The following is a 27,952-nucleotide window of genomic DNA, read 5'->3' as shown; positions in this document are numbered from 1 at the left end:
GAAACAAAAAGCTATGTACTGCTACTCAAGAGCATCTTCCATTTGCACAATCCTCCAGGACTGAAACGTCACTTACACCATTCTTCATCAGGTCCCTCCACTCCCCTTGCCACAATTCCTTTTTGTCTTTCCCTCTCTGGTCATTTTGCAACATATTCCTCTCCTAGAAAACACATGCACACGCGCAACTGTAATATGTAACAATGGTAAAATTAAGGAGACCGGATAAAAAATTATTCCTGTTAATGAACAGTGACTACAGATACGGGCAAGTAATCATTTGGAAGTCCATATTACCACTTTGGGTATGAGGCAATGTGAGTTAACGGGGAAGGAGTTACATTCTCAGTAGATTCCAAAAGTGTCCTTTTTTTCCAAATTTTGATAGTACTCAAATAAAAGTTTTTGTTTTTGTTTTCAGCTTAGTCTTTAACTGACTTTATTTGATTTGGCTGCATATTATTCTGTTGTCATACATTTGCGTGATATATTTACAAGGCAACAGTTTCAATTTATTTCTATAAAGTTTAACAAAAGTACAGTTTTCATAATATAAATAACTTAAAACACTTCAATGAAACTTATTATTGTAATCTACTATGCTACCTTGGAAGCACTGAACACACAAATAACGCACAAACACATTAACAATAGCTATCACAGACTTTTTTGTTGTAATATACAATATATAATTTGTATAGGAATAAAATGTGATGTTAGTTTCTGTTACAACAAAGATAGTTTAAAATTTCCCATATGGAAAATACATAAAATTCTTATTGGTCTTCCATAATAAGCATGAGCAATCACAACTGCAGTTCTCTCTACATTGTCATCACAGTTACATTTCACATTTATATACATTCTGATCCAAAAAATGTATTTCATTGCAGTTACTATCTTCAACAACAACTTTCATTATTCATATGCAATGGTTCAATTTGGCTTACAAAAACATCATTATGTGATTGAGCAATGACTGACAAATAATCACAAATTTCATAGAATAATATCCTATGTACTATTATGTATCATTCCACAGATTATCCACTAACATCATGAGCAGGGCAAGACAGTGGCATATTAGTCACAATGCCTCAAAACACCAAGACACTTCAAGTGCATTAAAATTGCAGCTGTTTTGACATTAAAATGTTATTTCTTTATAAACATACTGGCCTGCAGTGAGTACTTCTAGGGAAAAATCATATCTGCACTTATAGCACATTGTGGCTACTAGTAAAGACCATTTAGCTGTAATAACTGAAATGTTATCACTTCACTGAAGCTGTTGGTGTATTTCTGTTATAAAATGACCTATGTTCATCATTGTCTCCTGTTCCCAGACATTTAAAAAATTTAATGATGATTTTGGAAGCCATTTTAACAAGAAGCAGATAAACAGCATATCTTATAGATATAAGTTAGAAATGACTCAGACTTCATTATGCAAGGACAAGTTTCTCATTCATTTCTAATTAAATTCCATCAAAGCTTTTAATCATTTAACATAAAATCAACAAAAAAGGAATATTTATAGAATCTGAGGTATGGCCTTTCAAAGAGAACATGTTGACTCAATATTATAGCGTAAACTTTAATGGTCATGGGCTAAGCTGCTCAAAACACTAAGTTTCAGATTCAACATCCTTAAAAGGATATGTAAAAGGCAACTGCTTCATGTTGTTGGTGGATGTTCTTCATGTAATTTTACAGGTACACAACAGTTACCTTCTGCAGCCTATTACTTTATATAAGCAGGAACTCTGGTCCAACCCAGCTACCACAACGAGGAAAATCTGAGGGGACATTTGTGACATCTGATGATGATCCAACTTGCAGGAGGACTGCAAGACCTGCTGTCCAGTGGGATGGTCGTTGGTCGTGGATGAGCCAGTAACCTGCATGCAGATACATAGTTACTAACATTCTACTAGTTAACAAGATACAAGCTATTACTCTCTCACATTAAAATAAATTAATTCCTTTACAAATATTTCTGAACAAAAATAAAATCTTTACATTACAAAATGAAAACACAAAATCCTTGCCGGTATGGCTCTAAGCACTATGGGCTTAATATCTGAGGTCATCAGTCCTGTAGACTTAGAACTACTGAAACCTAACTAACCTAAAGACATCACATACATCCATGCCTGAGGCAGGATTCGAATCTGCGACGGTAGCAGCAGTGCAATTCCGGACTGAAGTGCCTAGAGCCGCTCGGCCACAGTGCCTGGCTACCTAGCCAGTATACATTGTAAAACTGTGTGTGTGTTCCAAATGTCCTTCTAAACCACTCAACCAATTTCAACAAAACTTGGTTCACATATCTATTATTATCAAGCAACAATCACTGTCAGGTAAGAACCATGTACCTGTTGTGGTTCAGGATATATGGTATCATAAACAGTGAGATGTATGAAAAACTGCCACATTCTGCATGATGTTTAAATTGATTACTTCTCTGCAAATAACTCTATTCACAATAAATTCCACAGACAGTACTCACATATGACATAAATGTATCTGCAAAATTATATGATGATATGATACATAGATGAGGAGATATGATGTCATAAACCCTGAGATGCGTCAAAAACTGCAGCATCATGCATGAAATTTAAATGTAGTACTTCTTTGCTACTTATGCTATCCACAACATATTTCACAGGCGATATCCTCATATGCTGCTGAATATACTTACATGAATATATCATTATATGAAACATAGGTTAAGAGATATGACATCATAAAAACTGAGATGCATCAAAAAATACATCAAGCGTGAAGTTTAATACATTTATTCTTTACTATTAAGGCATTCCTAGTTGAGTCAACTTACAGATATCCCTGACACCTGGCAGCACTTTTGATAGTTTTAAACTGCAAAGTGCAAATGGCTGTGGGTGATAACAATAGCTGTCACTAGAGTTATGAAGAGGTGTTGCCATGGAGACATTTATAAAATTGCTTCGTAGACACGGAAAAGTTGCTGTGCACAGCATACAGATACTGTTTCATAATTTCAGAGGTAGGTTTGTGTGTTTGTTTGCTACATGCTCCATTGCAATATTTGTAGTTCATGTGTGTGTGTGTGTGTGTGTGTGTGTGGGCGCGCGCGCACGCGCGCACGTGTGCCTGCATGTATGTGTGTAATGTTTGTGTTGGATGATGATGATGATGATGATGATGATGACAGAAGGGAGAGGGTGAGAATGTGGAGAGCTGTGGTGTCTAAACCAGGATATTGGTGCAAAGTGTAGTGATCAGGAACTTTATACCACCACATCTCCTCCCATTGCTGGCCAAATAATGGCAGTGAAAATTTTTTTCACCATCAGGATACAAACTGGCTTACCCCAGGGTCCAGCACCACTGCACAAGCATGTGTTAGCAACCTCAGTTACAGAGGCACATTATAATTTCAGATTTTTTTTTTTATATTACAGTACAAACAAAGTTCACTTTTTGTTTTTGTTTCTAATTGAAAACACACAAAATGAATACCTGGGTAATGCTGGGTTTCTCAGTTAGTAAAAAATAAAATTAAAAGCATAAAGCCATTCAGAAAAAGATAACAATGTATGGTTACCAGATTTAGCTTGTAATATAATGAGAGGTGTTAGATGGTTCAGGATAGATATGAGAGATGCAAGGTAGGAAACAGTTCAGCCTAAGTCATCAAGACTGTTGTACTTCGTTTAGACACAAAGTTTGAAGCAGTTCATTTATTGTGGTGGAGACTTAGGTACGTCCCTATTCCATATTTCATATATGAGAATGATTCTGTCTCTCTTTGCAAGTTTTGTCATAACATAGTCTTTGATTGTAGGTGCTGGGTCCTGTGAGACGTACTGTGAAGCTTTGGATAATGTTTATGTCAAACTATAACTCTTCCATTAAATTTTATTAAAGAATGTGTTAATTTTATATACTTCAACAGTAACCCTCCCACACCTGATTCCTTACAGAATTAAACTCCGATGTGTAAAACAGACTAAAACACTGGATGAGTACCGTCTGGGTAATTTTTACTATGTTTTAAAGAAAGCTAGTTTTTCAAGCATCCCAATGTTTATAGCATCACATCCCCTGAACTGTATGTTGCACAATCATAATTTTGCAGGTACATTCCATTGTAGGCTACATGTGGATAGTACACAAAAATTTGCTGTGGAGGGAGTTAGGGGTAAAAGAACACTAAATTAAAACATCATGTCTGTTTCTGAAGTTACACTGCATGTTAGTGAAAAGATAGTAAGCGATAAACGTTTTTCCTATTATTATTTTTGGAGGTATCAGCAAGAAAAAATTTCAAAAAAGTTTAAAATTATGTATAAAGTTTGCTGGAAATCATTATGTGCTCTCATTATTAAGCACTGCATGAGTGAAGTCTGGATAATTTGTGCACCATGAGTTATGTAGCCTCAGGACACACAAACTAGCTTTAATACCTAACTTATTGTGTGAAATCTTTAGCTTACAACTATACACCCTAATGAGTAGATTATGACAGCATTTTTAATTTTTAAATTCGGTCAATAATTGTATGAAATACTGAAAATCAAATTTTTGTTGCCACTCTGAACCTTTAGATAGGCAAACTGCAACTGGAACTTGGTGACAATTTGAACTGTTTAGCAGTATGGAGTGTATAGAGATCAATTTAACATTTCACAAAAATTGTATAAGAACAATATAAAACAGATGTTATTATTTAAAAACAGATGTTATAATTTACCAAAGAATTTTTGTCAGAAACTATATATTGCAAATATCAAACACTGTGTTATAAAATTAAGTCGGTTACTAAATCAGTCTCGTGCTATCTTTGGCAAATGCAAGTTTGTAAAGCAGCGGTTCTTTGATGTAAAGTAGTAGTCTTTGAAAGTATGTGGTCTTTGAAGTATGGTCCACATTTATAAATTACAGAAATAAACACGAAAAATACTTTAAAAGAATTTTTTCAAACCACTGTGGAAATTTTAAGAAAAAGGAAGAAATCTAACATGTAATTATCTTTTCATGTGGTAATGTGCTTCTGGGAACATCCATATGCATTATTTTAATGTATCTTGTTTTAGGTATCTTAGGCAGGCATAGAATTATTCACTGACGAGTCACCAATGTTTCAATCAAATGATTGTATATAACAAGCCATGTGACAATAAATATTCTATTCTACTCTGGTTCTTTGAGAAAGCTCATGGAGAGTAAATGTAATTGATATACAATACAGAGAACAGTCAAATGTGTACTGTATCATGCAGATGATAACTAAAAAAATTACCATGAAAAAGACATTGAGTGAAAATTATTTCTTACAATACCAACAACCTATAGGTCATTCTTGTCATTTAGAGACATTTGCACAGAAAAGGACTATAGTTAAACACAAAGAATGAAAATCATTCTGAATAAATACAGAAACTAAGTAGTATTATTTTTGAGTTGCAGTAGTTTGGGGTAATGCAAAGTTTTTGCTTATGGAGTGGTTTGTGGCAAATTATGAAGTTACAAGTTCTGTAGGCAAATAGAGAGAGAGAGAGAGAGAGAGAGAGAGAGAGAGAGAGAGAGAGAGAGAGAGAGAGAACACAGAGAAGAGAAGACTGAGTTTAAGTAAGTACCATATACATATATGGGCTCTCTCTTAAGAGTCAAAAGGGAATTTTCTCTGATGTTTCAGCAGATATTTGCAATTTTGTTATAGCAAAGTGTAGCTGAAGTCAACCCAAACAAATACTGCTCAGCTGCTCAGTGTCTCCAAAATTAGTCTAGTGTGTTGTTAATTTTATCAATATATATTAACAGAGACAGTAAAATATGAAAAGTATCCAGTACTCCAGCAGCAACAGCACCACTGTGGCAGAGACTGATTGTGTCTGCCAGCAGTACTACTCAGTCACTGCTGGAGAACCCATTATTCATTGGGTTTTAATGTCTCTGTTAGTACATATTGATATACTGCCTGCACAACTGTCACAGCCCTACTTGCACTCATGGGCAGCACTAGTCTCTTCTGTAAATGCACTACCCATCCCAGTAAAGGTCACTGCTCTCCAGATATGCAGTCAGAGTCAGGTATTAGTGCATGAAGATAACACTAGTTTTGACTGAAAGGAGTGTGAAAGAACTGGTCATATCCCATCATGAGATTTAACAGTGCAGTTAGTAAGACATTGTAAGCCATTTATATTCTTAGAGTTTACTGATAGTTGTCACTGAATAATGAACAGGAGTTGTAGATTAGTCTCTAAACCAAATTTATAGTCCCACAGTTGGCCATCTCTGCAGTAATGAATGTTTTCCTATGTTGTGGGAAAATGGGGGGGGGGGGGCATAATGGGATTAAATAGTAGTGCATGAACCAAAGATTTATATTTGCAATAAGTTAGAAAGTAGAAACAGTGGATGTCTGCATCTGACTTATGCCCTACATATATATTACCAGGACAAATATGTAGACAAATGTAAGTATTATCAGCAACAGATCTTAAGGATTCATTGTACAGTAATATCTGTGATAATTGCATCACCATAAATTATTGAAATGAAATGGATGAAATTTAACCCTCATATGACCTACAGTAATATCAAAGAAACAATCAAATGTCAAGAGAAATAAAACTTTGCTGTACTAATGTACTGGAGAACAGTAGTGTTCTCTGGTATATTATGTGCAGGAACAAGAGGACATCATGTATTCAAGCTGTCTATGAAATTTGTTAATTAGTTTTCTGTTCCTTGATCGTATTGATGAGAAGTGTCATGATGTGGAAAGCATCAAGTGAACAAACACATAGCACATATTTTTAGAAAATGGAATGTCTGTGCATTGTACATCTAAAGATTTTTTTCTATATAAATGTCTAAGTATTTCTATTCAAGAACTCATCCCTGGTATACAAGGAGATATTAAGTAGAAACTTCCGTTCTCTAAATTTGAAAAGAGTGTACTATCTGTCAGACCTTTTATTTCCAAAACGTTTTATAGCTGCATATTTCACCCATTTCTATGCCAAAGATAGAGAAGTTAAAGGATAACACAGATCATTTTTCCTTCTAGTGTTATGAATATCTCTATTACTCTAACATTCAAATGTATATGGGTCACAGCAATGCTGTTTGAGATAGTTTTGTTTGAGATCAAAGTTCAAATATACAGACTGTTTTTTTTAAGTATCATGTCTCCTACAGGAGATACTCTTGGTCAAAAGTAGAAGAAAAGCTTCTATAACTACTTGTCTGAAAAACAATACCTGATGAATTATGGGCTGTTTCATCTATGTTGAGTAATGTCTAGTATTTGTTGATGTAAACTGTCTTACTGTACAGTTCATTATATGAGGTGTTTCAAAATGAATATACGAGTTTTAAGGCTTTGTAGCATTTATTACGTTCACCTTACAAATATAAATAATAAATCAAATGAAAGAGCAATTTAAACAGTTTTGTTTGTATACCTGTAAGCAATGGGAAGAGACTGGAATGACCAAGAGTTACAGAAGAACATGCTGAACAAGTAAGAGCCTTTCACGCGTAGCACCAAGAAATCAGTTCGGATGGCTAGTTGTGATTTAGTATTTCCAGTGATGTCTCTGTGGAGACCTTTAAGGAGACACTTACAACTACATCCTTATCATCTGCAGTTGTTACAAGCTGTAAAGAGCCTACAGCATATGGTTTATGTGGCAACTTTGCAAATGAAACATTGTTGCATAATGATGAAGATATTCTGGATTGTGTCGTCTTCGGTGATGACTTGACATTTCACCTACATGAACACTTGTAAGAAAAACTGTTTCAGATGATTTTTCATTTGGTGTATTATTTATAACTGTAAGTTGAATGTAATAAATGCTACAAAGCCTTAGAATTGGTATATTAATTTTGAAATGCCCTGTACAGATCTGAATTGTTGTAATTTGCAAGACATTTATATGCTTATATGTCATAGTAGTGCAACAATCTGCTACTTCAGCCAGTTTAGGTAGTACTGCTGATGCACTATGTTAGCAGAGCAAGATTAGTGGTTCCATGCAATGTGAACAAACTATACTGTAAACAATGAAATGGAGGCATATCATTCTACCGAAAAGTGGCAGACAGTCTATTCTGTTATGAGTTAACCAATTGCAATAATTACCAAGCCCATGAACTGTATATCAAATCACACCCACAATGCCACATTCCATCTGCAATAATGCTCAGCAGGCTGTTCTAGCAACTTGCTTATTTACAGCAGACAAAATGGTAGGCTTTGCATAGTTTCCACAATGAAGATGGAGGAGCAGACGTTTTAACATGCAGAAAATGATCCTGCTGTGTGTGAGGGATTGGTGCTGTGTGGTCAATTTTGCATGAGCAGTTGCTTTATCCGTTTCATAAGCAATGTGTGTCTGGTATCGGGTTGTGCGGAAGTTGAATGCCCGCTAGAACAAATGGATCTTGGTGGCTGATAGAGGGCAATATTGCCACAGTGCTGCACTCGCCTAGCGAAAGTGCCAGTGTATTGCCATTTGAATACACCAACCAACAGTGTCCCTCGCAACTGGCATCAATACTGCTGCATCTCAACCACTCAGCCAGTTGTGTATTTCGTCTGATAGCATTTGCTTTCTATCTCCACTGTACTACTGACTGCTCGCCAAAGACTTCGCTTTGATTTTGGTTTTTCTCTCTGGTCTCATTTTGGATTGTGGTTGTACTTGATCTGTCAGCAGCATTGTGTTGAAGGTTCATCACACCTTGTTGTAGGCTAGGCTGCTTTGCTCTCATTGTGTTGGGTCTACCATTCATTTGCCCTGTTGCTCAGCTCCAGTGTAGGTTTGAGTCCCAACTGTAGGTGGTCTTTGCGCCTTGCGTCATCATTGTTTCTCACCTGTTTGCTGACATATACACCAGTATCCAATGACTTGCAGATATAGCAGTGTGCAAGATCTTTGGCCAGCAGGCCGCCATGCCTAATTGCAATTCTACCATCGGCTTCTACAGCAGATTTCTGAAGGTCCGCAGTTCACAGCCTGCATTTTATTTAGATATGAGGCCAGAACCACAAGAGATGGCATGGTAAATTTCCACAATATGCACATGTGGGCAGACGCAAATCCTCAAGCCACCAGGATGACTTCAGTATCAATGTATGTGCAGAATCGTTGGTGACAGACCCACAGGGCCATACACTTTATGAAATGCATTAACAGCTGCTATGTATCACTGATTTCTGTGTGGTAAATTATCAGCACTCTTGGAGAACATTACCATTGTAGAAAGGCGACTATGGTTTATGCACAATGGAGCACCACCACATTTTCTATGGATCAAGTGACAGTACCTTACTGCAACACTTCATGGGTGAAGGATGGTTTGGAGATTGGCAGCATGGCCTCCCATTCACTGGACCTGAATCCATTGGATTTCTGACTACGAGGGCACTTAAAGGCATTGGTGTATGCCTAACATATTGACAATGTGCAGATGTTACCGAGGTGCATGTGACACAACCTAAAAGGGCTCAAGTGAACTGAAAGTGTGTGATTCAGTGTGAAGAGAGGCTGAAGGATGTGTCAGGATTCATGGAAACAACATGCAGTACTACCTATATTGTCTACTTCTATGTAACAAGTGGATGAGAATAAGAGGACAGACTGATCTTCATGTCAACAAATATTTGTTAAGGGACATATTATAAGAACTTTCCTTCTAGTTTTGAGCAATACTATATCATGTCGGAACATGTGACTTTTCTTTTTAAAAATCCCAAATTATAGTTCCTGGAGGCTCTGAGAAACTATGTTGTTGACACCGCAGATATTTAGTGGTTCATATGCCAAACAAATGGACTTGACAGAGAAGAAGAAATATCTATTACACATAGGTTGCCATTCCAGTACTCCACGAAACTTGTGGCTGAGCCTTGTCCTCTTTAAAGACAGCCACAGGAATATTATGAAGGAAGGGAACCACTTCCCAGATGTAGCAGTTAAGGTTCATTATTTGCATTCAGGATCTGTCAGAACTGTCTGTGATACCATGCCATGCCAAATACCAGACCATCATCTCAGGTGTTTGTCCTGTGTTGATTCACTGATCTTTATTCGCTCCAATCTGACTGAGTGTGTACTTGTACTGTAATATAAATCAGATCTACAGATTTATAATAGATCTTATTGTTAATTAGATACTTTTTCACTTGTGTGATTTCAGCACAGAAATGTATGATACCTGCAACAACAACAACAACAACAACAATATGAATTAGGATAGATTACTAATCACCACATATAAGAGGCATTCAGCAGCAGACAGGCACATTTAAAAGTGAATATTATTAAGCTGTCACATGAAGTCCTTCATCAGATGAAGGAAGAAAAAAATAAAAAAGTAAAATAAAATAAAGAATGGACATATATCGTAATTCATTTTGTTGTTATTTCTGCACAGATTTTCCATTGTTTGATACATTGTTTATGAAGAGGTTCAGTAATAGATGATAAAATATAAATGCCTGAGGCACATCATGTGTAACTAACTTCATTTCAAATCTACATCCAGATTAAACAGTAACATACTGTTTTGTATTGCCAAATTATCATTTCAGTCATCGCTCTTCACGTGGATGCTGTAGATTTCACATTTTTCTGTCGGTGATGCATGGGTGATTGTGTCAAAAGCTTTAGATACATCCGGAAACATAGAAGATACCAAGTTTTTTGCCTAATGCCTTTATAATAGATTCTCTTAGGCTGGAAATATGTAGATTTCACTTTTGAAACTTGTGTTATTCCAGAATTAGAATACTATGTTTTTTCAGAAATTTAATCAATTTACTATGAGGGTGTGCTGAAAACTAATGCTTCTGAATTTTTTATTCGGTTCTCGATATTGGTATAGGCGTTACACGTAAAGCTTATTACTTAGTCGACTTTCCCACTTTGCTAACACTAGTTGCAACCCTCTGCCACTAGAGGGCTCCAAATTGTAACATATGTGGTGATGTGAAATGTAACTATAAAGCTACGGTAGAGACCCTCAGAAAATTGAAAACATGAATCTGAAGAGTTTGTCCACACATGGAGCACCCTCTCCGTCATCCTGACAATGACATACCACACACGAGCACTGTGACATCTGCTACAATATAAACCTTGTGTTCACTGTCACTAATCATCCTCTATACAGTCCCAACTTAGCTCCATCTGATTTTCATCTGTTCACAAAACTTGTGACTCCATCTACAAAATCAAACATTCTACAGTGATGATAGCAACAAACTGCTCTCTTTTTGGGAAAAATGTACTCATTGCCAGAGGAACTAAGTTGAGAAATAAATATGTAGACATGAAGAATAAAGATGTAGAATGTTAATAATGCTCATTTTATTTAAAAATCTTTCAAAATTTTCACATATAATATTTACAGGCATAACTTTTCAACGTGCCCTTGTATGTTTAAGCATCTCTAATATTTTTGTGGAATTAGGTATTACTTATTCTGGTCTGTAGTTGTTTGGGTCATCCCTATTATTTTTCTTGTAGATTGGTAATACTGTGCCTATTTTTAATTTCTCTTGAAATACACCTCCTCTGAGTTTAGTAGCTCACTGTCTCATATAGTGGTCAAGTTATTTCCTCATTCACATGCTTTGTTAGATGTAATGAAATTCCATCATCTCTTACAGATTTTTTGACATTGGATGATGTACTCTGGGAGATTGTTTTCATTTTTGGAGCACACTGCATGAAATTGACAATCATTGTACTCCAAATGGAAGTAATACTTATAAGTTTGTTTTAAATCAACATGCCACAGTCTATGTAGATGTGCTTATTATCACTCACAGCTTCCATCTGCTGTCAGGGGTACCGAGCACTTAAAAATAAGTTCATACAGTCCATGATACTACTCTGACATGTAATTGCACTCCAACATTTTTTATGTGATTGGTAGATTTCAATTTTTGATAAACAATCCCTATTAAAGAAAGTCAACCCATTAATAATGACAATTAAGCTGTGTGGTGTAGCTTAGCATCGAAGAGTTATTAACTACCAATAGATGACAAAATACCATGGCCATTATTCGTGTACTTTGTCTGTTCCAAAGATATACACACTGAGGAGTGGAAAAGACTAATGAGAAACATGAAGCAATGGTCTCTGGAAGAATGCTGTTTATTCACATGTCTTAGAGACCAAAGACAGCTTTGAACAATGAGAGTCTATTTCATAGTCTCATTTATGCAACACAAATCCAAGAAAACACACCCAGAGGCAAGAGGGGGCTGGCATTTGTTCTGCGGTGGTGGCACAATGATCAAAGACTGCTCATTTGAAACAAGAGTCCAGAGATAAATTACTATTCTGCTGTCATCTAGAAACAGGACAATGAACATATGCACCTTATATGGACCAACAGCACCAGCACTAATTCATTGCTTTTACCTTGCACAAAACATACTGGATAGTCCTTCAGATATAGTATTCAACCTCCCACAGATTGGGACAGAAATTCATTTAATTGCATGTATGGTGCTCAGTCAAGCTGTCCTGGAATGACTGTAAAATCTGCAAGCCCAGCAAGATGCACGACACAGTACACCAAACCCCTTGCATCAAGTGCTTCATTCTCTGTTCACCATATGGAGGCTAAATTTATTTTCTTCATTTTTCTTCATCAGTGCTCCATTTCTATGTTTTATCTTAAAAGAGATGTTCATTTTTATGTACAAGTAGTATACCTGACAAGCAGTTCAAAATATCTAAATAAAATGTTCAATAGGTGTTAGACCTAAGTGGCACACAGGTGATATTTAACGAGTGCATGATCATTCAGGTAGTGTTGATGAGTTAACAAGAGTGTCATTTTGATTGAATACGTTGCTTTGATTGTCCTGTGGGTTTTATGCCATTTGCATGCTTTGTACATAATATTTTAGCACTGATAATTTAAATACAAGGCCCCATAAGACAAATCTTTAAAAAGCATGATGCACACACATCCTGCCACAATCTAAAATCGATATCATTTTTGCTGGTAAATGAAGGACTGCCTTTCAGAGAGTAAAGGCAATGAGTGTTTGTATAAATCATCAGTAAAGTGGAACAGTGGAAGCAATGTGGAACACCAGAGAGCAAAAATGTTTCGAATATGGTGTTCGATGTATGACAAGTGACCAAGTCACAGACTTAAATTGGACTAGCTGAGTAACAAAATTGGGTCATATCCTGTTCAAAGAAACCATCCCAGAATTATCTTTAATCAGTTTAGGGAACCCAAGGAAAATTTAAATTTGAATGGCCAAATAGAGTTTGAATGTAAATACTGATCATACTGATATAATCTTTTTGATTTGTCTCATGAAATCATCAAAATGATAAACATAAAATGATCACCAAAATGAAAAATTTCAAAATACACACAATAATAAAAATTATTGTTCTTCTCATTACATGAACTTAGTTGGTTTCAGCAGGTCAAAACAAAATTATCACCTTACAACCCAACCCAACCCTACAGATCAGTATACCATGACAACTGAGATTTTGTACTCAAAACCAAACTGTTACCTTTTGGAGTAAGAAGGGGGACACAAACGATAATTCATTTGGTTGATCAACTGTAGGGTATCTTAGAAATGCTAAATGACCTAAGAGGCACACAGGTGATATTTAACGAGTGCATGAGGTGTTTAAACAGTCATACTTCCTGTGCTCCACACATGGATGGAATGGAAAGAAACATTCATATGTAGTACATGGGAAGTACCCTCTGACATGCACTTTACAGTGGTTTGAGGAGCATAGACATAAATGCAGATGTGGGATCTAGACCTTGGACTACGTTACAGGCCAGTACGTCACAATTAAGAGTTTGTGTTCACAATTGTTGACTTTTCTTACTCATAGCCAGATTATCATCTTTCAACCTAAACTAGACCTAGGGGTTCATTACTAAACAGTATGTGACCAAAGCTGAAAACGTAAAGCAGTCATCAACTCAAAGGATGGCTGGAACACTAGAGTGTTTGACTAGGTTTAGTCCTATTGGATGTGGTATGCCCTTGACTCACTCCATCCCTAACTCACTGACTTAGCTAGTTGTAGGGAGATCTAATGTTAAACATGGACTCTTAACCATTGTGCATCTCAACTCTTCTCACATTAACAAAAATTTCCAGGGGTGTAAGAAGCAGTAAGTGACAAGTAAAACTTCTGTGACTGACTGTGGATCAAAACAGACTTGGCAGGTAACCACTGAACCACACTGCCACAAAATACAGTCCAACCTACATGCCAAAAATAATATGAAAGAAAAATAAATTATTCTGTTGTTCTGTTCTGCCATATGAAGTCACATGTCACAGCAAAATTATGTCACAGATCAAAGTTTGTGTCCTATATTGGTAGGTTCAACCCACTCAGTTGGAGTTCACCTCTTCCTGAAAGCTGGTCATGTGACTTAAGCTCTACACCACTTGACTCAGTTATTGCAGATGAGGGTAGGATGAAAAATATGGGAACCTTTGCTCATGTTGCATGATCTGTTCGAGATGAAAACTTAGGTTGTAAATACCTGTTCAAAACATAGGGAATTTTAATCAAACAATGTGAGTACATTTACCAGTCAATTGATAAGTGCTGCACAAACAGCTCAGTCCAATACCATGGAATTAGGTCAAGGCTGAAGTTACATTAACCTACATAGAATAAATGTAAAATCCCAAACAGAATTTTCTACCCTGAAACAAAATGTACAATAAACTGCCCAAGGAGATTAAACAGAACACTGAGACAAATTTACTTAGAAAGCACACTTATGAAATACATTATTTTCCTTATAAATCCTTACTCCACAGTTCTGAAATGGAAACCTCTTTCTGAACTCAATACTTGATTCATTATGGAGAGATGATGACTCAGTTATTCAGAAAAGAAAATAGGAAGTTATGGCACGTAAAATTGAAGACAAACACGATCACCATGGTCTTGACATCAGCTGGTGGTTTGTGTAGCAATACATTTCAAAATAATCTAAGGTCAGGTGTGCGCATGATAAATTTTGAGAAATAAGGAACAATGTAGCACTAGCTTTAACATTACTAAATGACTTGTTTATAGAACAGTATTGTAAGATGTAAACTGAATGAAGCTGTGGTGTTTTAAACAGAACGTAATATTTTGGAGGATGGAGTTTCTAATCTCCATTTGGCCATCATTATTAGATTTTCTGTAGTTTTGTGAAATTACTTAATTACTTCAGGCAAACATCAGACACCACCGATTACCTGTCCCATCCTCATCCAACTAGATCTATAAATTATGTAAACAGTGTGTATATGAATTGTGTGTGTGTGTGTGTGTGTGTGTGTGTTTTTTTTTTTATTACACAAACTGTGATATCATGATGCTGTAACCCCCCCAGACTATTGATGGAAGATGTGGAACTATCAGCAACTGTCATTACATCTACATCCAATAAGGGCACTGCCAGCTAGAAAAACACTGCATCACCAGCCAATACATCTACATCTACATCTATACTCCGCGAGCCACCTTACGGTGTGTGGCGGAGGGTACTTATTGTACCACTATCTGATCCCCCCTTCCCTGTTCCATTCACGAATTGTGCGTGGGAAGAACGACTGCTTGTAAGTCTCCGTATTTGCTCTAATTTCTCGGATCTTTTCGTTGTGATCATTACGCGAGATATATGTGGACGGTAGTAATATGTTGCCCATCTCTTCCCGGAATGTGCTCTCTCGTAATTTCGATAATAAACCTCTCCGTATTGCGTAACGCCTTTCTTGAAGTGTCCGCCACTGGAGCTTGTTCAGCATCTCCGTAACGCTCTCGCGCTGACTAAATGTCCCCATGACGAATCGCGCTGCTTTTCGCTGGATCATGTCTATCTCTTCTATTAATCCAACCTGGTAAGGGTCCCATACTGATGAGCAATACTCAAGAATCGGACGAACAAGCGTTTTGTAAGCTACTTCTTTCGTCGATGAGTCACATTTTCTTAGAATTCTTCCTATGAATCTCAACCTGGCGCCTGCTTTTCCCACTATTTGTTTTATGTGATCATTCCACTTCAGATCGCTCCGGATAGTAACTCCTAAGTATTTTACGGTCGTTACCGCTTCCAATGATTTACCACCTATGGCATAATCGTACTGGAATGGATTTCTGCCCCTATGTATGCGCATTATATTACATTTATCTATGTTTAGGGAAAGCTGCCAGCTGTCGCACCATGCATTAATCCTCTGCAGGTCCTCCTGGAGTACGTACGAGTCTTCTGATGTTGCTACTTTCTTGTAGACAACCGTGTCATCTGCAAATAGCCTCACGGAGCTACCGATGTTGTCAACTAAGTCATTTATGTATATTGTAAACAATAAAGGTCCTATCACGCTTCCCTGCGGTACTCCCGAAATTACCTCTACATCTGCAGATTTTGAACCGTTAAGAATGACATGTTGTGTTCTTTCTTCTAGGAAATCCTGAATCCAATCACAAACCTGGTCCGATATTCCGTAAGCTCGTATTTTTTTCACTAAACGTAAGTGCGGAACCGTATCAAATGCCTTCCTGAAGTCCAGGAATACGGCATCAATCTGCTCGCCAGTGTCTACGGCTCTGTGAATTTCTTGGGCAAATAGGGCGAGCTGAGTTTCACATGATCTCTGTTTGCGGAATCCATGTTGGTTATGATGAAGGAGATTTGTATTATCTAAGAACGTCATAATACGAGAACACAAAACATGTTCCATTATTCTACAACAGATTGACGTAAGCGAAATAGGCCTATAATTATTCGCATTTGATTTATGACCCTTCTTGAAAATGGGAACGACCTGCGCTTTCTTCCAGTCGCTAGGTACTTTACGTTCTTCCAGCGATCTACGATAAATTGCTGATAGAAAGGAGGCAAGTTCTTTAGCATAATCACTGTAGTATCTTAAGGGTATCTCGTCTGGTCCGGATGCTTTTCCGCTACTAAGTGATAGCAGTTGTTTTTCAATTCCGATATCGTTTATTTCAATATTTTCCATTTTGGCGTCCGTGCGACGGCTGAAGTCAGGGACCGTGTTACGATTTTCCGCAGTGAAACAGTTTCGGAACACTGAATTCAGTATTTCTGCCTTTCTTCGGTCGTCCTCTGTTTCGGTGCCATCGTGGTCAACGAGTGACTGAATAGGGGATTTAGATCCGCTTACCGATTTTACATATGACCAAAACTTTTTAGGGTTCTTGTTTAGATTGTTTGCCAATGTTTTATGTTCGAATTCGTTGAATGCTTCTCTCATTGCTCTCTTTACGCTCTTTTTCGCTTCGTTCAGCTTTTCCTTATCAGCTATGATTCGACTACTCTTAAACCTATGATGAAGCTTTCTTTGTTTCCGTAGTACCTTTCGTACATGATTGTTATACCACGGTGGATCTTTCCCCTCGCTTTGGACCTTAGTCGGTACGAACTTATCTAAGGCGTACTGGACGATGTTTCTGAATTTTTTCCATTTTTGTTCCACATCCTCTTCCTCAGAAATGAACGTTTGATGGTGGTCACTCAGATATTCTGCGATTTGTGCCCTATCACTCTTGTTAAGCAAATATATTTTCCTTCCTTTCTTGGCATTTCTTATTACACTTGTAGTCATTGATGCAACCACTGACTTATGATCACTGATACCGTCTTCTACATTCACGGAGTCGAAAAGTTCCGGTCTATTTGTTGCTATGAGGTCTAAAACGTTAGCTTCACGAGTTGGTTCTCTAACTATCTGCTCGAAGTAATTCTCGGACAAGGCAGTCAGGATAATGTCACAAGAGTCTCTGTCCCTGGCTCCAGTTCTGATTGTGTGACTATCCCATTCTATACCTGGTAGATTGAAGTCTCCCCCTATTACAATAGTATGATCACGAAATTTCTTCACGACGTTCTGCAGGTTCTCTCTGAGGCGCTCAACTACTACGGTTGCTGATGCAGGTGGTCTATAGAAGCATCCGACTATCATATCTGACCCACCTTTGATACTTAACTTAACCCAGATTATTTCACATTCGCATTCGCTAATAACTTCACTGGATATTATTGAATTCTTTACTGCTATAAATACTCCTCCACCATTGGCGTTTATCCTATCCTTGCGGTATATATTCCACTCTGTGTCTAGGATTTCGTTACTGTTCACTTCCGGTTTTAACCAACTTTCCGTTCCTAATACTATATGCGCACTATTTCCTTCAATAAGTGATACTAATTCAGGAACCTTGCCCTGGATACTCCTGCAGTTTACCAATATTACGTTAACTTTTCCTGTTTTTGGTCTCTGAGGACGGACGTTCTTTATCAACGATGATAATGTCCTCTCTGGTAAGCCGTCAGGTATTTTATCGTTTCGCCCAAGGGGGGGTCCCTCTAACCTAAAAAACTAGCCAGCCAATTTCAACCCAAGTGAACACAAGCTGCCTCTCATTCCCTGCGTCAGTCAACAAGATGTTCTGTGTAATAAATAACTGAAACTTCCGTAAATGACGACTATTTACGGAATCTGCTGGAGAACAAATTGTTCTGCAAGTGAACCATGCCTGTGTGTTACATTTCTAGAGTGAAGTTCTGCTTTGATGACTTCGGACTAATATACTTATACAGCCCAGGGAACAAACTACTGCAGTGACTTCCACCACAGTCTGTCAATACTGTCACTCCCCTGTTACTATCCAGCAACTTGCAAGCATTCAGTTTAACATGTGTGAACAGTGAATTAGTTCTGCAAGTTCTCTGGATTTTATTGTGGCTCAGGACTGTTATTTTATATTGAACTTTATGACTTTTGTTTCATATAGGAGGCTACTGACGTAAGTGTAATAAATAACTGTTGTCATAGGAGAGCAAGACACGGAATTGGTGATGAGGAAGTTTCATAGCAAAGCATAATAGCATGGTTGCAAAGTTTTTGAATTGTGGCAGTAGCAACTCAAGTCATCAGGAACTTGTAAAGCCTTTAACTATTTCAATGCTCCAACAATCTTATGCCTTGCTGGCTATTCCAGCCTTTCAAATGTTCAATGACCCACTGAGAGACTGGGAGGGGTATCAGAAACTGTTAGTGTTGCATTTCAGGCAAATAATATTAAGTGTGTAGGCTGTCATCCAAATCTCAATTGTGTTATGTAGTGCAAAACAGTAACGGCTTTAAGCTTACATGCACTTACACACACAAAGTGTCAAAAAATTTGGCAGTTGTGTATTGTGTGTCAAATTCCACTCATATACTGAGATGAAGTTAAGTAGGAATTGGACAGGTTGCAACAGCAGCAACTGCCCCCATCCTTTTTAGTCAATGGACCTCATCTTTGGTGCTAATACAAAAGCTAGGTAGTTCCCTTCACTTGTGTGTCAATTTTAAATTCACAGTCAATGCACAAACAAATGCAGAGTGCTTTTCTAAATTGAAAGAGGTTCAACGTTTTCAAAAATATCTCTCATAGAAGCTTATTTTCAGCTTATTTTAGGCAACAAGTTGAGGAAAACTTTGGTGTTGGACACCGTCTTTGGCCTCTATCAGAACAACAGATTACCATTTGAAGTCACTGGTGCTCTGGCCATATTTCAAAGATTTTTTGAACAAGTTGCCACGTGCATATGCTACTGTATAAACTACCAGGCCCACATTTTGGTAACACAATGTATTAGTGAAGAATACTTATATAGTTTGTATCTAATTTTTATGGTAACACAAACAAAATTCTCAAGTGTAATTTTTCCTTTTCCTTTCTCCAGCTTTCTGTTTGGCTGTGTTCTCAGTAAAGAAGGCCTTCAGTGTGCACAAGAGTATGTTGCAGTGACACAAAATGCTGGTCCCCAAGTCAATAAAAGATCTCCAAGCATTTTTTGGCTAGGGTAGCTGCTATGCCCAGCACATCCCACAGGCAGCTTCTCTTGTCTATTCACTGAATCAGTTATGTTGAAAGAATATTTCTTTTCATTGGCCAGACACTTGCCCTGCAACCTGTTTAATGACATAGCAGCCTTACTTACCATTAATTCTAGCAATGGATGCCAACTGCATAGCATCAGGACTGTCCTGTCTCATAAGCTTGCAAATTGTGCTGAAAAATCTATACAGTGTGCGTCCAAAACGATTAAGTAAGGCACAGGAACATTACTCCCAAATTGAAAAAGAGGCACTGGCAACCATTTCTGGTGTGTAGAAATGTTGTATTTTTTGTATTGCCAGAAGCCATTATCATCACTGTTTGAGCCCAAGGGTAAGCTTCCATAACACACTGTCCATTGCCTGCACTGGTGGGCCTTGTATTAATCAAACTATCACTGTTTTACACAATAGTGGCCATCCACTTAACATTCAGATGTGGATGCCTTGTCTCAACTTCCCATGGGCCAATCCCTGGACCTCAACAGATGAGAAACAGTTTTTCTGGGTGGACACCCAAATTGCTCAATCCTTAGAAGATTTTTCAATCAATTGTAGAGAAGTTGCAGCAGTGACCCACTTCTTGAGCTGGTCCTCCAACATGTCTGCATGGAGTAGGCTATTGAGCTGTTGGTCACAGCACCACCAGATCTTCACTGCTTCTTTATCTGATGACATCAATTTCAAATTCATCGTGGCATCCTGCTACCAACACAAGAAGATGACAACTGCCAGGCAGTGGTGCTGAAATCCCTGCAGCAACAGGTATTCTGATACTCTACCAGTCACACTGAGGGACCACCTGGACGAAGCAGGCACAGCTATCATGGATGACAATGTAACACGGATAATCCATCACTGTACACTCTGCCAATATGCCTATGGCTGCCCTCAGTCTTTTTCTCTGAACCTTCTCCTGCACCTTGGTCTTGGATACTGGACATCAGTCCATGGCAGCCGAGTTCTGGCAATTGTGCACCCCACCTATTCATCCAGCTTCTAATGACTTAATGGAAAATATTGTTCACACTTTTAAAATGCAAGTAGCAAAAGCTGTGGGGTCAGGTATATCACATTCAAATCTCAATACCTTCATCACTTCTCACACATGGTTGAAGTCGAGTAGAAGAATTGCATGGACATCCTCATTGGACATTGCTGGAACTTCTCTTTCCACCATTTGCGTGAGAAGATTATGAGGTATGGTCGCCCCCTAGTGCTTGCGCCCTTTGAGGTATATCTTTGGCTGGATTCAGATGCAATCCCATCGCAACAGCGATGCCAGGTTGTCCTTGAAATGATTGAGTGTGGGATGCTGTGCAGATACCACAACTAACATCTTTTACAGAACCCTGGCCAGATGTTTCTATAATCTGGAAGGCCACCACAACAGCAACAACCTCCCAAAACCGTCCCTCAGCTCACCATAGGAAATGAGCATGTGGTTCTTTCATCCCCCCTTCTACAGGAGACCCCAAGTACACTGATCCATCTCCTCCTTTGGAAGAACCGAAAGGGCTGCTGGTACCCACATTGATGCATTTTGCTTCCAAAGTTCCCACATTGCATCTGGAGCCTCTAGCTCTTGTTCCAGCATCATCATAGGAGGATGAGGAGGAGGGGGCGAGGGAGGAAGGGAGCAGTGTGTTGTCCCAGAACTGACCACAGTGACTTCTTCAAGCAACTTTGTGTTGTCGCCACACTGGCCTTACCAGTTTTGTCCTTGTGTGCCGATTTGTGGGAGGAGGCTACTTGTACCCTGCAGGACGTATTGATAAGGGCACAGAACTATTAACAAGTGACATTAAGTCTACAACTGGCGGGGGCACTGCTCACAAGGAAAATACAGCAGCTCCTGCCAACCAGTCACGTGAGATCAGCTAGCCAACTGATACTAGTTCGGGTGGTCACAAGGTCTCCTTCATTCTTTATAAGTCAGCCAACGAAATTTTCTGGTCTTACTGGTGCTTCCCTAGATGACATTGCTTTATTTACGGACTCTGCCTTGTAAGGAATTGGACTGGTTTTGCTGCTGCTGCTTACGCCAAATTTCGACTTCACCATCTACTTATTCATCCCAGCGACGGTGTTTTCTGCCACCATGTACCAACATCGTCACATGTGTGTTACTATCCGACAACTTGCTTGTATTCAGTTTAACCTGCAAGCATATTAGGGTGACCAACATTTGATCAAGGTTCTAAGGGAGATTTAGTCACAATAAATTTCAACTGTATAATTATATCGCATTTTCTTGGGATGAGTGACAATGGAGATCTAAATAAACCGACATATTCCGCTTTTTACATCTCCATCCTGTCCGCCCTGATAGCTGAGTGGTCAGCACCACAGACTATCATGCCAAGGGGCCCAGGTTCGATTCCTGGCTGGGTCGGAGCTTTTCTCCACTTAGGGATTGGGTGTTGTGTTGTCCTAATCATCATCATCATCATCATCATTTCATCATCATTTCATCATCACATCATCTCATCCCCAGACACACGCAAGTCGCCGAAGTGGCATTATCTCTAAAGACTTGCTCGAGGCGACTGGCCTACCCGACGAGATGTCCTAGCCACATGACATTTCATTTCATTTCATCTCCATCTTGACTTCAGGTGAACATGATGAAAATTTATTCACTTTAGAAGCAAATGAATACACATATGAACGCTGAATAGTGTAGTAAGTACTCTTATAGCAAGAAGACTACGCAGACTGGAGCATTTTGTGTTGACTGTCCTCTGTTTTCCATTGGTGCCAACTTATGCGATCTATCACTACTGTATCTTTCGAAGCACTGTAAAATGTTCTTGTGTGAATCAGATAGGAAATAAATGACGTAACGAGAATAATTAAACATGAACGTCTATGTGATCCACTTTCGTGACTCTTTGTTACTTACGTGTGTTATTTATACTTTGGTTGCTGATTGGTATGAGGTGAGTGCCTCCGTCAGTTACCAGCGAGAAACAGGCACTATTCACGTAAACTAAGTTGACTCTCATGGTGGTGGCTGATGGCAGCGACGGTAAATAGGAAATGCCTTTTACGGTCGCCACCATGTCATTGCACCGAACGTCAACTTAGTTTCCATGAATAATAAACATTCCTCCTCTCGTGACCCCTCTGACACTTATACTATGTTGTTCTTTCTCCATTCTCCGCATTCCCTTGAATCAAACCGACCTTCTTTCTGGAGCCGCATGAGTAGAAAGACTTTATGTCGACAGTAGTGTTGATTATTATGAGGGTCACTCCAAAAGAAATGCACTCTATTTTTTTAATCCATCTTTTATTCTACATGTTTGAAAGTTTTACAGTGTGTAGATACATCCTTTAGGAACAATATTTTCATTTCTCCACATAATTTCTATCCCTCTCAACTGCCTTACGCCATCTTGGAACCAGCGCCTGTATACTTGCAAGGTAAAATTCTGGACCAACCTGTTGGAGCCATTGTTTGGCAGCTTGCACAAAAGAACAGTCATCTTCAAACCTTGTTCCATGAAGAGAGTCTTTCAGTTTCCCAAAGAGATGATAGTCACATGAAGCCAGGTCAGGACTGTAAGGCAGGTGTTTCAGTGTTGTCCATCCGAGTTTTGTGATCGCTTCCATGGTTTTTTGACTGACATGTGGCCGTGCATTGGCGTGCAACATCAAAACATCATGCTTTTGCCGATGTGGTCGAACATGACTAAGTCAAGCCTGAAGTTTGTTCAGTGTCGTCACATATGCATCAGAATTTATGGTGGTTCCACTTGGCATGATGCCCACAAGCAAGAGTTCTTCAGAATCGCCAGCTGGAGTGGCCGAGCGGTTCTAGGCGCTTCAGTGTGGAACCGCGCAACTGCTAAGTTCGCAGGTTCGAATCCTGCCTCGGGAATGGATGTGTGTTATGTCCTCAGGTTAGTGAGGTTTAAGTAGTTCTAAGTTCTAGGGGACTGATGACCTTAGATGTGAAGTCCCATAGTGCTCAGAGCCATTTGAATCTTCAGAATCTAAAAACACCGTAGCCATGACTTTTCCAGCAGAAGCTATGGATTTGATTTTTTTTCCTTGGGTGAATTTGCACGATGCCACTCCAGTGATTGCCTCTTCGTCTCTGGTGAAAAATGATGGAGCCATGTTTCATCACTTGTCAATTTTTTCAAGAAATTCATCTCCACCATTCTCATACTGTTCCAAAAGTTCGCTGTATACCGAGTTTCTTGTTTCTTTGTGTGCCACTGTCAACATCCTGGGAACCCACCTGGCACAAACCATTTTTAACGCCAACACTTTCAGTATTCTGCATACACTTCCTTCCCTTATCCCAATGTAGCGTGACAATTCGTTCACTGTGATGTGTCTGTCAGCAGTCACCAATTCGTTAACTCTCCGCACATTGTCTGGAGTGTGTGCAGTACGAGGCCTGCTGCTGCGAGGACAATCCTCAATATTGCCGTGCCCGCTTTCATCACGTAACCTGCTTACCCACCGACTAACTATACTGCGATCGACAGCAGCATCTCCAAACACCTTTTTCAACCTCTGGTGGATGTTTCCCACTGTCTCGTTTCCACAGCACAGGAATTCTATGACAGCACGTCGCTTCTGACGAACGTCAAGTGTAGCAGCCATCTTGAAGACATGCTGTGACGGCGCCACTCACGGGAACAGGTTGAACTAAGTTTGAAAACAAGCGGGAAGGATGTATCTACACACTGTAAAACTTTCACACATGCAGAATGAAAACTTTATTTTTACAAAAATAGTGTGCATTTCTTTTGGAGTGGCCCTGATATACGAAGACCTTTCGGGATCTACCACTCAGGGAATTTTAACTTCTGATAGTGCTTCGCAGGGTTAACATTGACAAAATATACAGGAGAAACAGGAGGTCATTAAGGGAGACTGGATGATTTTTAAAAAGTTGGTATAAAACGAGAGGTCCCGGGAAATACCGGAGAGTTGGTTATCCTAGAGCACAGTGCGTTAGTCGAGCCAATCCATTTACAGTGTGTTCACTGTAAGACGGCAGAGTTGTGAGGGGAGTGCGGGGAGAGGAGGAAGCAAGCATTGGCTGGCGAGGGGCTTGGAAGTAAAACTCGCTTTAAATGTTGTTCGTAAACGAAACTGAAATCGTCATATATATATATGAATGTGTTTCGAAATAATACAGTAACCAGTGGTGTTTCCATACAAAGCAATACGGTAGCAAGAAAAAATGAAATATAAGGTAATTCGGACGAAATAGGGGGCTCCTTCAAAGTGATCGCGAACGAAATATCTGAAATGGAAACTCACCTTTTCTTGCCAGGCGATTGTGGTGATACGCCAGGATGATTCTTGGAAAACTGTTTGAATCTTCCAATGCTGTGCATGCTTTGTCCTATGTATGTAGCAGCTCTCACTGAAGATTTGTAAATGGGGTGAAGCAATTTTTTCTGCTCGCTTTCCCTTTCGTTGCATTCAATCACACGCAATATAATTTTGCGAGCATCGCTACGTAATACTGGTTTCCTTCTAACCGTAGGCCTACCGGTAGGGATTGTTGGCGACTCCCGAGATGGGCCAGCAACTGCCTCTTGACTCATTTTGATAATGTTTAGCACAACTGCACAATAAAAACACGCAGAACAGTACAGCGCAAAACAATAACGAAGCAGACGACAATGGCTACCTTGTACCACACAGTCAGCTACGTAATGTTGGCAGCAGTCGAAACTGCTTGCCTACCGAAGCCTCCCGATGTTTACCGACTTTTACCGATTCAGGACTAGGGAGAGGTCCGCCATCTAAAAGTTTACACACTGTAATTTTCCTGTGGCTCTGGATAGTTACTTTATTTTATTGTGAACTTATTGACTTTTATTTCATGTTGCAAATAACTGTTGCTTCTTCTTCTCCGACTACTACTACTACTACTACTACTACTACTACTACTGCTGCTGCTGCTGCTTGCTACTGTTAGGCTACCTGGGTTGTCGGCGACGAGTCGCAGGGCGACTGCGCTCCTGGCCGGCACGTGCACGGTGTCCTTGAGCGGCGGCTGCCGCAGCTGCAGGCGTGGCTTCAGCAACTCCGGCACCGACTCAACGGGAGTGCCCACAGGCACCTCGGCCGTCCCCACCACGTACCCGGGGTTCCCGTGCACGTGGATCGTGCTGTCCGAGTCGTCTGCAGACACAAGAGGGCATTCGATAGTCACTGTTCATCCAGATCTATGGAAAGCCAGGATGGGTCCGTGGGTAACTCCCGTCGGACTGCCTAGCTCAACCAGAAACGTACTCAGTATCTTTGTTAATTTTTTGAAGACCTGTAAGTGGGCTCTGAACCAATAAAAGCCTGTTTTACAACAAAAATTACGTGGACGTCGAACAACTCGCACATTAGAAAAGCATGCAGGAATTGTGGCCTACACTTAATTCCACACTATACGGGGTGAAGCAGCTAAGACATGCTTCGCCAAACGTGTACAGAGTAAGTAAATACAGGTTGTTACAAAAAGGTACGGCCAAACTTTCAGGAAACATTCCTCACACACAAATAAAGAAAAAATGTTATGTGGACATGTGTCCGGAAACGCTTCATTTCCATGTTAGAGCTCATTTTAGTTTCATCAGTATGTACTGTACTTCCTCGATTCTCCGCCAGTTGGCCCAATTGAAGGAAGGTAATGTTGACTTCGGTGCTTGTGTTGACATGCGACTCATTGCTCTACAGTACTAGCATGAAGCACATCAGTACGTAGCATCAACAGGTTAGCGTTCATCACGAACGTGGTTTTGCAGTCAGTGCAGTGCAATGTTTACAAATGCGGAGTTGGCAGATGCCCATTTGATGTATGGATTAGCACGGGGCAATAGCCGTGGCGCGTTACGTTTGTATCAAGACAGATTTCCAGAGCGAAGGTGTCCCGACAGGAAGACGTTCGAAGCAATTGATCGGCGTCTTAGGGAGCACGGAACATTCCAGCGTATGACTCGCGACTGGGGAAGACCTAGAACGACGAGGACACCTGCAATGGACGAGGCAATTCTTCGTGCAGTTGACGATAACCCTAATGTCAGCGTCAGAGAAGTTGCTGCTGTACAAGGTAACGTTGACCACGTCACTGTATGGAGAGTGCTACGGGAGAACCAGTTGTTTCCGTACCATGTACAGCGGGTGCAGGCACTATCAAGAGCTAATTGGCCTCCACGGGTACACTTCTGCGAATGGTTCATCTAACAATGTGTCAATCCTCATTTCAGTGCAAATGTTCTCTTTACGGATGAGGCTTCATTCCAACGTGATCAAATTGTAAATTTTCACAATCAACATATGTGGGCTGACGAGAATCCGCACGCCATTGTGCAATCACGTCATCAACACAGATTTTCTGTGAACGTTTGGGCAGGCATTGTTGGTGATTTCTTGATTGGGCCCCATTTTCTTCCACCTACGCTCAATGGAGCACGTTATCATGATTTCATACGGGATACTCTACCTGTGCTGCTAGAACATGTGCCTTTACAAGTACGACACAACATTTGGTTCATGCACGATGGAGCTCCTGCACATTTCAGTCAAAGTGTTCGTATGCTTCTCAACAACAGATTCGGTGACCGATGGATTGGTAGAGGCGGACCAATTCCATGGCCAGTACACTCTCCTGACCTCAACCCTCTTCACTTTCATTTATGGGGGCATTTGAAAGCTCTTGTCTACGAAACCCCGGTACCAAATGTAGAGACTCTTCGTGCTCGTGTTGTGGACGGCTGTGATACAATACGCCATTCTCCAGGGCTGCATCAGCGCATCAGGGATTCCATGCGACCGAGGGTGGATGCATGTATCCTCGCTAACGGAGGACATTTTGAACATTTCCTGTAACAAAGTGTTTGAAGTCACGCCAGTACGTTCTGTTGCTGTGTGCTTCCATTCCATGGTTAATGTGATTTGAAGAGAAGTAATAAAATGAGCTCTAACATGGAAAGTAAGCGTTTCTGGATACATGTCCACATAACATATTTTCTTTCT

At 39.6% G+C, this 27,952-nt stretch overlaps 1 protein-coding gene across 2 annotated transcripts in view; it reads right to left on the bottom strand.

Moving 5' to 3' along the window:
- Window positions 1–427: 427 nt before the first annotated feature.
- LOC124605808 (laccase-6-like) overlaps window positions 428–27,952 on the bottom strand; it is a 422,826-nt gene continuing 395,301 nt past the window's right edge. For both annotated transcript variants that reach the window (XM_047137715.1, XM_047137716.1), the window contains exons 10-11: window positions 25,907–26,107; window positions 428–1,901 (exon numbers count right to left, since the gene is read on the bottom strand). In XM_047137715.1, coding sequence (XP_046993671.1) covers window positions 1,750–1,901; window positions 25,907–26,107 — 353 coding nt within the window. In that variant the 3' untranslated portion in view covers window positions 428–1,749. The remainder of the gene's footprint in view (window positions 1,902–25,906; window positions 26,108–27,952) is intronic.

Source organism: Schistocerca americana, chromosome 3 (genome assembly GCF_021461395.2).
Source record: "Schistocerca americana isolate TAMUIC-IGC-003095 chromosome 3, iqSchAmer2.1, whole genome shotgun sequence".
In the NCBI taxonomy this organism is placed as follows: domain Eukaryota; kingdom Metazoa; phylum Arthropoda; class Insecta; order Orthoptera; family Acrididae; genus Schistocerca; species Schistocerca americana.
Note: the sequence above shows the minus strand (reverse complement) of the source record. Positions and strands in the feature narration are given on the sequence as shown.